At 40.1% G+C, this 14,199-nt stretch overlaps 1 protein-coding gene across 3 annotated transcripts in view; it reads left to right on the forward strand.

Moving 5' to 3' along the window:
• The window catches only part of agap3 (ArfGAP with GTPase domain, ankyrin repeat and PH domain 3), a 121,473-nt gene that overhangs the window by 84,361 nt on the left and 22,913 nt on the right, over positions 1-14,199 (forward strand). For all 3 annotated transcript variants that reach the window (XM_067606075.1, XM_067606077.1, XM_067606074.1), the window contains exons 12-13: positions 3,331-3,480; positions 9,526-9,681. In XM_067606075.1, the coding sequence (XP_067462176.1) occupies positions 3,331-3,480; positions 9,526-9,681 (306 nt within the window). The remainder of the gene's footprint in view (positions 1-3,330; positions 3,481-9,525; positions 9,682-14,199) is intronic.

A 14,199-nucleotide genomic window follows, 5' to 3' on the forward strand; every position in this document is an offset into this window, starting at 1 on the left:
GCATACAGTGTGTGAAAAGTATGACTATGAACGTGTGAGTGACTTGTGTGGGGACTGGCAGCAGCAGCAGTAGCAGGGGTGGTGGGGGATGTCAGGGCGTTGGTCGGGATGATGGTGGTGGATTACACAGCCCGCAGATGATGTGCTGCCCGGCCCACATTAGCATGAATGCTTCATTATCGCACTACTTGTACATAATGGCAACAACTCCACGGAGGGGTCAGGCCTCGTCACGGCTCATCAGCCCACTGACGGCCCGGCCTAAAGAGAAATGAGAAGCAAGGCAGCGCTGCTTCCCGCTAATCCATCGCCTCTACTTAACACCCCAGCCTTGGATAGCCTGCAGAACACACTATATGGCTTTTGCTATCTCTTTATACACATGACGAGTCAGTCAGTGAGAAATAATCATAATGGTGTTTTGCACTTTTAGGTTTTTATTCATTTTGATAAGAATTGTAAAGGAATTAATATCAAATGTTTTCATGTGGCAACATCATTGATAAGAAAAGTAACACTTTGAATTTAGTCTAGAAGTATTCAGATATTTTATTCAAGTACAAAAGTACAATAGAAGTAGCGATACAACAATGTAAAAAGTTCAGAATTCAAAATTTTACTTAAGTATAAGTACACAAGTATTATAAAACCAATATCCTTAAAGTGTCAAAAGTAAAACTACTCCTTATGGAACAGAATGGCTGCTGTCAGTGTTATAATATTAAATATTAGATTATTATTATATTACTGGTCCATAAATGTGATTAAAGCATTTTTAATATTGTAGCAGGTTGAGGTTGAGCTAATTACAACCACTTTGTACTGTTGCGTTGTTTTTACTCTATAAATGGATGATATTTTATAAACTAACCATGTCTTTTGCATGTAAAATCTTAATTTGCAGTGGATTGGAAAGTACAATATTTACCTTTTAAATGTAGTGGAGTAGAAGTAGAAGTAAATTAAAGTAGAAGTACCTCCAAATTTGTATTCAAGTACAGTAATTAAATAAATGTACTTTCTGCCTCTGTGTACATGTCATGCAGTTTGACAGTAAATGGCTGGATTGATGTTGAATTTTTATCGCAGAAAAATAGAGAAGATACATTAATATGCAGGGGCGACAAAATCGGGCCTCAAATTAAGGTTTGGTGTACTCATCAAATGTTAGGAAATCATCAAAATGAAAATAATGTCGCTCTCTGTTTCGTAAGTAGAGAGCCTTTATGAAACAGACCATTATCTTTGTGCACTATAAAGTTAATAGTTTAATTAAAACTATTTATATTTGTTACTCTAAACATTTATTGCATTAAAATGTAATAATACTTGATGTATTTGTATTTGACCCTCACGTCACTCTTGCCGTCACTGAAGTTGGCGACAGTCGGTATTAAATTTGATTCTTTGGCCTTCGCTTTGCAGTTGTGAGGTTCATCCGTGTCCGCACTGCCACCACTGCTAAATCAGTGAAACGTACTGTAGTCAGGCCTGGCTGGAGCTGCTCGTACAGTGCTCTTTTAATGCCACAAGCTGATTATTTCTCCACTGTAATTACATTATCCTCCCCTTTATGCAGGAGTGGTCTCTGGGGACTAATGGATACAGCCATGTATAATTCATTAATCATTAGCATCCAATTTGACAATTAGACGTGATTGTTGAATTTTAAATATCAATCGAAGTTGCCTTATAGTTATCTACAAGGTTTTTTTTTTCAGTCTCTTTTTTTTTTTGAGGCGAGAGTCAAACTTCACACTGTGGGAATAAAGAAATTTGGGTATTTAATAGTAGAAAATAAAGAATTACCTCTTAACAATGAGGTGATTAAACATTTATCTCTTTAATATTGGGTTTTTGCTAGAAACAAAGTGGCGCAGTGCTGATGTTGTTTATAAAAATCACACTTGTAAATACTCCATGGCAACAATTTTTAATTCAGTAATGATAAAAGCAATCAGAAGCCTTTTTATACAAGTCACAGGCTTATTTTATGTATCATTCATCCATCACTTTTTGAAAAACAAAGTTTCACTATTTTCTTTTCAATACCCCTACTCCTCGGCTCTGCCTCCTCCTCCTCCTCCTCCTCCTCCTCCTCCTCCTCTGCTCTGATTTCAGCATGCTAATTTAGTCAGTGCTCCTCAGCATGATTCCCTCGCTCTCTCTCCCATTCTTGCTGCGATTCTGCTCCCTCCCCTCTGGGACCTGAAGATTAATATTCCTGGGCCCAACAAGATAATTACTGATACTAATTAGACATGATTATGTGAATTTGATACACTTATTACTCTAGATAATGAGTAGGACATATTATCCTAACAAGCACCCGTGCCGCTTAGTTTACTTTACACACGACCCACACACTATATTTTCTGTTATTGTCACCTCAATCAGAAACTGATATTCTCTCATAATTATTGAATAAAAGGCCTTGATGTGTGATACCTGTAAGATGGGTAAGCGTTGTTGAGAAAATCAGAGATACGGCTTGTTTTAGAAAACAACTCTCTGAAATTTTTAACCGTTCAGCGTCAAAGAAATATTGATTTACCCAATTAAATCATATTGTTTTTGAATGTAGCTGCGCAGTCTGTAAAAGAAGTGTTGTTTAGGAATAAATACTGTGAAAATTAACTTCTATGGTGGCTAATTGTATTTATAAGCTGTCCATTTTTTTACTAGTATAATTTTTAACAGTTCTTATTAGTGCAACATTATGTTAAATTGAAATAAATAAATTTTTCAGAATAAAATCCAGCAATTTCTTCAGCAGTTATTATGATTCCCCTCACGTGACTGGAAGTGAATCGATGAGTTTTTCAGAGTAGTTAGGATATGTTGTAGCGACTGCTTGTGAACAGGAGGGGAGGACCCCACATGGCGCAGCCTAGCCCATGAATTAGTAAAGAGAGCCAGGCGTCTGTGGCTCGCCTGATTGGAAGTTAGGGAGAGAACGCCTGCTGACACCAGTGGAGATCGATGTGGCAGTCAGAGGGATGAGGCGAGATAATTAGCGTTCAGAGTGTATCTTGTTAATTAAGGGCTAATTAGAGGCAGAGGCGGAGGGAGAGGGGTTTTGTGTGTGTGTGTGAGTGAGTGAGGGGGGTTGTTTGACACAGAGATGTGCACAAATAAGGTGGCGGCAGCATTTCAGTGCTGTAAGAACTACCAAAAATTTGTGGAGTCAATTAAATCATTATCAGTTCTTTCCAGACTTTTTTTTGTTGTTGTTGTTTATAGAAAACAATCCTACCAGTCCTTCAACTACATTTAGAAATCATTGAATCGCTATTCCTTTTCTTTACTCGTTTGTCTCCTATTTTCCAGGCGCTCCTCACTCCAACAGCAGCACGTCCCTCCAGACGGGCGGGTCGGCGTTTGGCGGCAGCAAAGACGGCATGCACCAGCGCTCCTTCTCCGTGTCCAGCGCCGACCAATGGAATGAAGCCATCAATACCAGTACAAGCAGCGGAGCCCGTAAGTCCTCCACCCCTCACCTGCTATGCTGTCATCCCCTTAATCTCTTCCACCGTTTTCACTCCTGCCATGATTTTTTACAAAGAGATTCATGTATTATTACCATAAAGAAAATAAAAACAAACTGAAGGGAATCTGATCTAGAGGTGTGGATTGGTGGAGTTGCCGTTTTCTCACTTCTTAGACAGGTGGAGCTCATTTTCATAATTAGGTGATCAGGGCTGTGATCGCTGTGACCTTTTTGGCTGCTGCTCTTTGATAGAAGCAGCGAGGAGCGTGTTCAGAGGAGAGGAACAGTGAAGGTTAACTTCCTGCCATCGATGCATCTCCACTTACCGCCTCCATGTCACATTGCGCCTTGTCACTGTACTTGAGTGAAGTAAAATAATATATTCACCATGCATGTCTCCCCCCCCCCCCCCCATCCTGTCTTTACCTTCCATCTTACTCGTGTGTCGTCGCCCCCCCCTTCCCATCTCCTCTGTTTTCCCCTCTTTTCTTCCGAAGAGGAAAATGAATGCTTTTCGGGGGTACCATTCATCACCAGTTATTTCCCTCTCTTTGTGGTTGGCAGTAAAAAAGCACTTAAATGCACATCAACAGAATAACAGTCATTTCCATGCATGTTTGCACTCTGGTAGTTCTCATTAGCACGGCGGCGGCTCCCCCCCTCCCCATGGGCTCCCAGGGGCCCCGGCAGTTTAAAGAGCGCACTTTACGAGCGCTGCTGGAGTCCAACTGCACGGCCCTCGTGGTTCCGCAGACAAGCCTGTCTCTCATTTGGAGCTGCCAAACGATCAATTCTGCCTGGACGCAGGCACTTCCATCACCCCCTACCCCTGTCTCCCATCAGCAGCATGCCCAAAGCAGAATTACTTAGATTCGTGGGGTCCTCAAATAAATGAGCGCGAGTGTGTGTTGTGTATGTGTTCTCTGAATTTTTAGTGTAGCTGTTTGTATGTGAGTTTTCCACAGAGCGTGTTTGCATCTGTATTACGATGTGTATGTGAGAGGAAAAAAGGCTTCATACTGGATGTTTGTGAATGTGCGTTCAGAGGCCGGTCTGCAGAGGACAAATAGAAATTCCTTAACGCTGTGCAGTGGAAATAAAGGGGCCAAGAATTTCCCATTTCCATGTTTGTTAAACTGAAAAGTCTTCAATATCAACATAGCTCATTAACCAGCATCCAGTCTTCAACTAAATCAGATCCACAATTTGCTCCATTATTCCATTTTCTTCAATTATTTTCATGCTACTCTTAAGGTAACCACAAATGAGCTCGAATGAGGCAAATGAGCTGAAAATAATAGTAGAAACATTGTGTCAAATGATAGATATGCTGCTCGTCCTTGGAAAGAAGTGTCTCTGTAATCAGTGCATAGTCAGACAGTTTAAGAGGCTTGTAATATACACACAAAGAAAATACTTTGTAGTTTAGAAACTTTCTTTGAAATTCTTTGAAATGTCTCCTTACAATTTAAAAATCTGGATTAAAGCAGGACAATATGTCTACTGTAAAGTATGACTGGACTATCAGACTACATAAACTTGATTGAAACACGGCCTCTTATCTTTCATCCTAATGTGCCTTCAATAATCAATACAGGGTGTTCTACGGTGAAGGGTGCTCATGTTTTGCCATTTGAATTGACTTGAACCAAGCCCAATCACTCCATTATCCTTGGTGAAGGTTGCAGGTTAACATAAAATGTGATTCTGAGATGCAAAAACAGCAGATTGATGATTCACTGGAGAATGAATGCATCTTAGCCAGGTAACCATTTCCATATTATTTAAAGAATGTCCTCATTTGTAAACCTATTGAGCAAAGGCAGAAGCAGAGGTAGTAACGTCTCTTGAATATTGAGCACAGATTTTTGATTAAATCCCGGCCCAATTTTTCTATTGCTTGCATTCATAAAGACATTCATTCTTAATGCACCGGATGCTTGTTTAGATCCTGCTCTCCTTGGTACACCTCAATCTTTGAACCTGAATTAAAAGCAAGAGGCTCAAGCTGTCATGACAATGAAGATGACAAAGACTTAAGTCATGGTCAAAGCGCTGGTAATGTTTCATTCCCAAAGTCAAAAGATTACTGCAGATTAGTGCCCTCTTTTAATTCAGTAATTAATTCAATATTACTCTATTAAGATATCATGGCTCACAGTTCTCATGGCCAAAAAAATGATACCAAGTGAAATTATACTAGTAGTCTAATAAGTCTGTCCTTTTTTGAGTGTTAGAATATACATTATTGGAAAATTAGACAGTTTTGTTCCAGTAAAACACAAAAACATTGCAAAGCGAGAAATGGAGCTGAAAGAATTAGTTGATTAATAGATAAGAAAACCAACAGAAAATTAGTGTGCAACAATTTTGATTTTAAAAAAATGCATTGTTTCAGTAACTTTATTTAAGCAAACATTCCCTGGCTTCAGGTTCCCAAACTGTCATACATGAGAGTAAATTGATTATATTGGTGGTTTTAGATAATCGGTCAAAAAAAACAACTACATTACCTTAGGCTCTTGGCTTTTTTCACTATTTTCTGACAATTCATGGAAAAAACTATTAATCGAGCTGATTAATCCGTAATGAAAATAATCAGCTGCAGTCCTTGTGGGAAGAGCGTTATTTTAACTTTTTACCATTTGAGTTTGAAACTAATTATTTTTGCATTACTTGCTTTTTTCTTTCCATTCTCCAAGAAATGTCTACTTCAACTCTGTTCTGCACTGTTCTACTTTATTTATAAGTGCTTTTTCTCCTCGTAAGTTTGCATATCAGGACACAGGTAGTTAATGCACAGATAGCCTTTTCCTGTGGCACTGTGTTTTATACCTTGGCCTCCCGATGTGAAGGTGATAGCATGTGGGGCGTTTGATTTCTACGCCAGGCCGTAATGAAGTTTGACATTTAGTTTGGAGAGAGCAGCAGAGCGCGATCAGGCCTTGATTAGCACGCTCTAATTGAGGATAATAAGGGGGAGGCGGTGATTGTTTCTAATTTTTGCCATTAATTGCAGCCGTTGGCTTTGATTGAGGACAGGCAGGGCTGCCATGTCAAGGGGCCTGGCGGAATCATAGTGCTCCTCACCCGAAGCCTCTTGAATAACAATGAAATTACCCCCCCCCTCCTCCTCCTCTTTACCCCCCTCCCCTCTCTTTCTCTCTCTCTCTCACCCTTTTTTCATTCTCATTCATTCAGTGTAGTGTTGGTAAAGTCAGGAAGCTGTTAGCAGCCCCCTCTTTGTCTCACCCACAGCCTTTATCCTGAAGCATGTTTAAACTGTCATCTCCGTGGTGGGAGTGTAATACACTGTAATCACAGGTTAGGCTGATACCTATTCTGCTGCCCAGGTGATCTTGGCTGAGTGGGAAAGAGACTCCTGATCCACAGTGTGCTTCATTACCCAGCTTGGTCCTGATGGCCCTCATACACACTAACAGCTAACTAATAATGCCACAGTGAATTTCTCTGCTTGCAGGATCAGTCCAGTTCTAACTTCACAATTCTCAACTTAAGAAATATAATCTACCAGTCATGCATAGTTGAGAACCACCTCAAGGCAGGAGACCTTACATTGTTTAAAACCATTAGGTCTCCGGTGCTTTGATGTTGTTGTTCACTGGTGTGTGCTGTAGTTTTATCAATTTCTTGTTCCTATAACTTCTGAAAGCCTTATTGGCCGAAACAAAGGGAAGTACGTTACCCTGTATATGTTTCAGGTGCAGGATGAGCAGGGCCAGGGTCATTTTCCACAACATTAGGGGCAGAAATTGATAATTAGAGGTGTTTATGACACGGTTGGGGCCCCTGAGGGGCAGCCCTCCCCTTTAACCTCAAGCGACATTAAACAAATGCTGGCTGTCACATCGGAGGCAGGTTGGAGCTCAAGTTTTCCACCCGCCATACGGAGCTGTGCTGGCGGGACAGACGCTGGGATGGAGAGGGAGGAGGAAGCAGAGGGTGGGGGGGGGGGCCACACGGAGGACCCCTGTGCCCCCAGCTGTCTGAGCCAGCTAATGACTCGTCTCAGGGGGGCTGTTGTAGGAGAGCAGGGAAATTGAAACAGACGCCTCGACTAGGAGCTGCTACATGTGTGGCTGTGTGCTGCCATTCAAAACACCAGAGAGCTTAATGCATGTAGTCCAGCACAAGCACCAATGTTATGTTTATTAATGTGAGGCCATATAATAAGTGTTATTTCTCAAGTAGCACATTACTATTTATGCTGAAATATTAATACAGGTTTTAAGGATGGCCCTTTATCATATAACAAATTAAAAATTTGTGAATTTGTTCATTTTTTTCCAGTAATGACTTTCTTGTTTGTACACATCAACTCTCGTCATGATGAGTCTTTTAAGTCGAGCGCAGACCTAACAATGTGTGTCTCAGGTGTTGTCTCCTATGTTTTTGCCCACGCTCAAACAATGCATCCCCAGGCCCTCTGAGCTCCACTCTCCCCCCATGTTAGCATCTTCAATCCCCTGCTGAGCCCATCTTACTCCTCCAAGACAGCCCCATCTCCCTAAAGGTAATGACCGAATTAGGCCTAATGTTGTACACTGGCTAATGGCACAGTGTCGCACATTATAGCATGTGCAACTGGCAACGACAACAGCAATAATCCCTGAGCCCCTTGTCCTCCTGCACTCCACCCCTGGGGCTGGGACGGTGCACAGGGAAATGAATGGAGTTTGCCACACTACAATGAGCTTTTGATGGGAGACAATGGAGGAGGCTGCCAGCACCACACAGGGTGGTAAGAGGAGAGCAATATGGGGCCCATCTACCGGCCCTCCCTCCCTGCTTCCCCCAGGCCCCTGGCCCCCGCTCCCAGATTCATAATGGCATCCGGAGGGGGAAAGACGGGAAAGTGATGTCAAATGTCAGGAAATCAGAAAGATGGCAAGCTGACAACCCCCTCCTATCGTCCCATCCCTCCTATCCCTTTGCCCAACGGTAGCACAGGTTAATATCACATTTATAAAATCACTTACAAGAAACAAAGCCAGTTCTTAGCCCCCTGTCTCTCTCAGACAGTCATATAGAGAGCTTTGCCGGGGGCTAACTTAGGTAACCATTTGTTCACTGATGGCCCCATACCTGTCCTTCACTCTATCTAAAGCTGGAGCAACACAGTTACTTTTGTAGCATTCAAAGACATCTCCAACTCTTTACTACTGTGGTCCAATTTTGAGGTTGTGACAAGTCTGCCTGTATTTTGCATGCATCTTTCAATAATGTAATTCATTATTCATGCTCACTGTCATTTCAGTGATTCATACACTATACATACATTGATACTTTATGTTAAACACGTTTTCTCTCTTTTTGAGTTGAGTATGTACTGAGAAAAAATGTAAAATGCGTGATTAGTTTATTTTTAAAGCAATAGTTCACAATTTTTCACATCTACCTCTTTTTAATGCTTTACTCATGTAACACAAAGGTTGGATTTTGTGCAGTTATTGGGGGACAAATCCACAGTCTTCACAAAGAGTCCACATGATACTACAGAACTCTGCCAGAGCAAAGTCATATTTACAGCTAAATTAGACACTTGCTCTCTTTGCTTTGTCGTCTTTCATGTTCTGCAGTTTTTTTACCCATATTTTCTGGTTCAATTGGTATATTATTAGTAATAGTAATATTACAATTAGAAGTAGTTAAAAAGTTAAAAAGATGTAATTGTTTTGATCGCACATTATACTCAATTCAGCAATTTTGTGTATAATTTTCTCCAAGCTTCCCTGGTAAATCAGTATTTTGGGCATTTAAAGAGCTTAAATAACTACTTGAATTCATGAGAGACTACTGTAGCATCATATTAATTTGGCATTGTGCTTAATTGTGGAGTTTTTCCTGGTTATTTGAATGGAACCAGAGATACCAAGCTCAAGCTGTGACAGTGAAAATTAAACCTATCTACATGTGCACTGAGTATAAAACATAGATCAACTTGAAAAATCCAAACTATTTATTTGACATGAAAAATAATGACTGTCTTTGCCTCTTTGTTTTATCTTTTTCAGCCAATGGAATGAGTGATCCTGCAAATTCCAGCGTAGGCAGCGCCACGAGTCCTAAACTTGAGCCACCTCCCTCGCCACATGCCAACCGCAAGAAACACAGACGGAAAAAGAGCACAGGCATCACAAAGCCAGATGGTGTATCTGCAGGCAACGAAGGTACAAGACAATTATTTTGCTTCAGTTTTGAAATAATGAAAACTTCTGAAACTTTACACACACATAAGATTAATACTATTATATATGTTTCTATAGGTAGTTAGCACAGTGGCTTTAAACACACAGGCTACTTCTTCAGTGTGCAAAATTTTAATTAAATTAAAATTAGCACTTTTTGCTGATGGGAAGCCAGTGAGGGATCATGCACTTGGGACTGCACAAGCAACTCCTATTGATGCATCTGTATGCTTGCACAGAGGTGGGTGGGATCTGGGGCTGGTGTACAAACCTCCTGTACACTAAACTCTCCTGGTGAAGCTCGTAATTCGTAGGTGAAAGGAAGCAGTTAGTGACACCATATAGTGTATATTAGAGGAGTCATTTTTTATGTCTTAGGCGAAGAGTGTAGTTAGTAACATGGGCTGCAGTAGAAGGGAATTGTCTTTACCACATTAGGTAGAACAACTGAAAAAAATACATTTATATAGAACTTAACAGGCACTTCTCATGTTTTTTCCCTCTATGCATCATCATAATTTATTATTTAATTGAAGATCCTGTATGCCAGTCATAAACCAGACACACAGTCATGCAAAGATTGTTTCAACTTTGAACTTCTACTCACTTAAGATTTCTTCATTTCCTACTGAAAACGAACATGATAATCTTGTATATAAAGTACATAAAGGTGTGTAGTTTTGTATGTCCATGTGGCCCCCCTGCAAGCTGCACCCTCACAGCCCCCATTTCTTTTACCGACGTATGAATGGCCTGATCTCCAGAAGCCGTGGCCCTCCTCAGCAGGGGAGTGGCAGTCGGCTCTCCACCCAATTAATAATGATTCTCCGGCCCAATGATGAATGGAGTGCCCTAATTGGATGGCATTGTGAAAACACTGAGACGCATTTCAGAGGCCATAAAACTGATGTCACTAGAGCGGGATTATCAATCAACAAGATTGATACGCTGGATAACAACAACAATGGCATTGACGCCTCCTAAATGGGGCTTAGCATTTATAATCATTATACTTTTTTATCATGGTCTCTGACAGCTTCTCTTTAAAGTCTGAATAGGTCTGTTGACCACATAGTTTAGAGTGAACATCATCAGCATCTCGGAGATAAGTGGTGCTGCTTTTATTGTTAAAGTAAGTGGTTAGATCAGCATCAGTAGTGGTAATCATAGCGGGCAAAGTTCTTGTCATATCTATGGATTTTGGAGATTTGGCTTAATGTTTGACAGTTGCTATAAATGTATAGAAGCAGGAAGCAGCTCCCAGCATCTTTTCAAGCTTTTTAAGGCGCCATTACTTCAGTTTTATTTGACATTACTTAGCTCTTAATGGGCCTCTCCTGGCAGAATTACACAGTCGTATTAAAGCCTTGAATGAGTGATGGCTGGCCTTATCAAACATCATCAAATCTCATCGATAAATCTCCTACACATGTTGGCATAATTGAAGTCAGATTACTCTTCCTGAGGAGGGAGTCTACAGTAATCAGACAGGAGGATGCAGATTCCGAATGTTTCTCACGTCATCAAATACAGATCTCTCTCTCTCTCTCCCTCTCTATCTCTCTTCCCTTTCTCTGCGAGGTTTTATATTAGCATCAGCTTGTCTGTTCTGCTGAATGCCCTGAAATACGGACGTATTGCTTAAATATTGGATTCACCCAAGTCTAGGATGTGAGTTGTGTCTCCTGTTGAAAGAAGAGGAGGGAGAGAGAGGAGAGGTGGGATCTTTGAATAAATTGCTATCAGTTTATCTCATTTACGGGGCAATCAGAAGCGTGCAATGCAGGCTGAAATTGAATTTTAGTAGTTGTGAAGCATCATAAATCAAAACAGCGTGAGCATCTTAAGGTGAGAAATCATTTTGGTCAACATGGGACGTGTAGGATGTACAAGGGAGTCTGGAGAAACTGTTGCTGCACTATCGTTTCCAAATAAGGTACTACGGTACTTAGCAAGAGTCTTCTGTGTGGCTGCTGAAGTGGGAGAAAATCTTTTGTACATGTTTTACAACCTCATGTTCATGATTATGAAAGGAGAAATGGCAGACGGTAATTGCACAGAAATTATATCTTTACAGCAAACTGTCAAATTGATCCACCCCTTGCAAAGCTAAACTTAAAGCTCGAAAATCACATTTTAAAACACATTTATTTCAAATCACATAAAGCCATATTTATTTCAAATCAATTTAGAGCTGTATTATTTGGATAATACATGACTTTTCTGCCATGTCTACAGTGCTACATCTCCACCAAGGATATGCACAATGGACACAGTCCCTAATATCCTATGCACTGTCAGAGCTGTGTGGTGTAATGAACTTCTCATGTGCTTAAAGAATGATGCAGGATGCATGGCGAGACAACTGACAGCCCCGTAATGTGTTTCCCAGCAGCCGCCCGGCGACGAGCTCTCTCGGTGTGTCGCTCGCCATAAACCCACTGGAAAATCGATGGCCGATAAAGAGTTGTGTTCAGGGGGAGCCCCCTCTGATTAATGCAGACTGTCAGGGAGCATCATTAATGTATTTCTCTTTTAAAGAAAGTGTATCAAATGCTCATTGTTTTGGGGGTTTTAGCTTGTCCAATGTGAGCAGAGAGGGAGGTGTAGGATTGGAGGGAAATTGGGATGAGAGGCACCTTCTTGATGCATGCAGTTTTATGGATGAAGATATTTACTCTCACTAAGGTCACAGAAATCAGGGAGAGAACAAGGACTAAGTGTGTGCCTGAATATATTTAATGGCAAGAATGTATTAAGGTATTAATGTACATCTACATCACAACTTTATAGACATACATTAAATTAAACCAAATGGCATCAAACTTTACTCTCACAGGCCTACAACATGCTTCACATATTACATATTACTTCACATATTACAACAAATATCATAAAAACACACGAGAAAGTAAAATAGTTCTAAAACAAGATAAAAGACCAAAGGAAGTGTGTGACCTATATTGAGCTCACATGCACAGGGAAGGACTTGGGTCAGCTCACTTTATTAGCACAATTACATTTTTAAATCAAGAATTTTTTTTTTTAAACTATCTTGAATAACTTGATAGATTTGAACATAGTTGAATTATGAAGTAGTTTTATTTTACATTTTGAATTGATAGAGTTTAAAGTGATTGTTTCAACAATTAAAGGAAGGACAGGGAAATGATTTTTACGTTTACAACTTAAAACAAAACCTTTAACTACTACTGTTACTGTTAACTACCTACTGTTAGCTTTTTATCCCATATTGTGGAGTAATATGCAGTCTGCCCTTATGAAATCTGTGGAGGTGATTTAGTAGAAATCTAGCTGCTCAATAGGAACAAAACACTGACATTAATGCACACTTGTAGTAGTAGGATCACTGGTGGAATGTGACTATAAAACTTCAATGCCAGATATTTTACAAAAAATACTCTATACTACTATACTATCACTATACGTGTAGATTTATTTTTTCATGCATGCACCTCTTGAACCAATTTACTTCTCAAAAAGACTAAAAGTATTAATAATCTGCTGCAACTCTGCTGCTCTCCGTATGTCCTTGAATGAATATATAAATATGAAGAATATAACACAAATATGTAAATGTGCAAAAGTTGAATAAAAAACAGACTTTAAAAAATAAAACAGAATATTTCAGCTCACATTCCCAGTCAGGGTTACAGAAGAAGGAGGCTGTTAGAAAAGATCATTTACCATTAGATGAGGCTGTGGAGCATCACACACAAACTAGCTTTATTGGGATCAAGGGCAAAGGTACATGTAACTGCACATTTATAAGTTTAAAATAAAAAAGACATTTCTGCGCAGCACCAGTTTGTTGTAAGTTGAATGTAACAAGCCAACAAATCTTTAAGGTGGAGAAATCATCTCTGTGGTATTATCGCCACTTTTTGTCCTTTTTTGTTCTGTCATTATTTTTTCTCTCTACTGTGCACTAACAGTAGTAAAGGGCAAATCTACTACACTACATAAGTTATCCAGATTTAGATAATAAGAAACCAAAGTTGGGCACAAGCTGCTTGTTACTGGCTCATCTACAGACAGACTGGAGCAAGAAATCATTTTCTTTCACACTACAAAGCAACCAGCGTCGACTGTTCATCAAAAATTATGTTAAGTTTTTATATGGCAAGGCCAACTTAACCCAGTATCCTATTGTCCTGCACCTTTAGTAAACTAAGGGTTAATATCCTCTGGAGTCCAGCTGAGGATTAGGAAATGGAGGTTTAACTGCCTGTGCTAATGGTGGGTGTTTATCTCAATACTTTGTTTTGTCACTCCCCGACTCGCTCTCATTTCCGAAAGCTGTCCCTGGAGCCTCCACTCTTGTAATGGCTTAGCTTTCTGAGCACCACAGTATGGAGGCAAAGGAATAACAAGATTCTCAATTTGGCTCTATACACACTGCCCACAGATACATGTATAATTGGCCCTGTTTTCATTCTGCACTGTTGTTAAATGCACTAGCTATTAGGGTAGTGGTAT

Source organism: Thunnus thynnus, chromosome 12 (assembly GCF_963924715.1).
Source record: "Thunnus thynnus chromosome 12, fThuThy2.1, whole genome shotgun sequence".
Classification (NCBI taxonomy): Eukaryota; Metazoa; Chordata; class Actinopteri; order Scombriformes; family Scombridae; genus Thunnus; species Thunnus thynnus.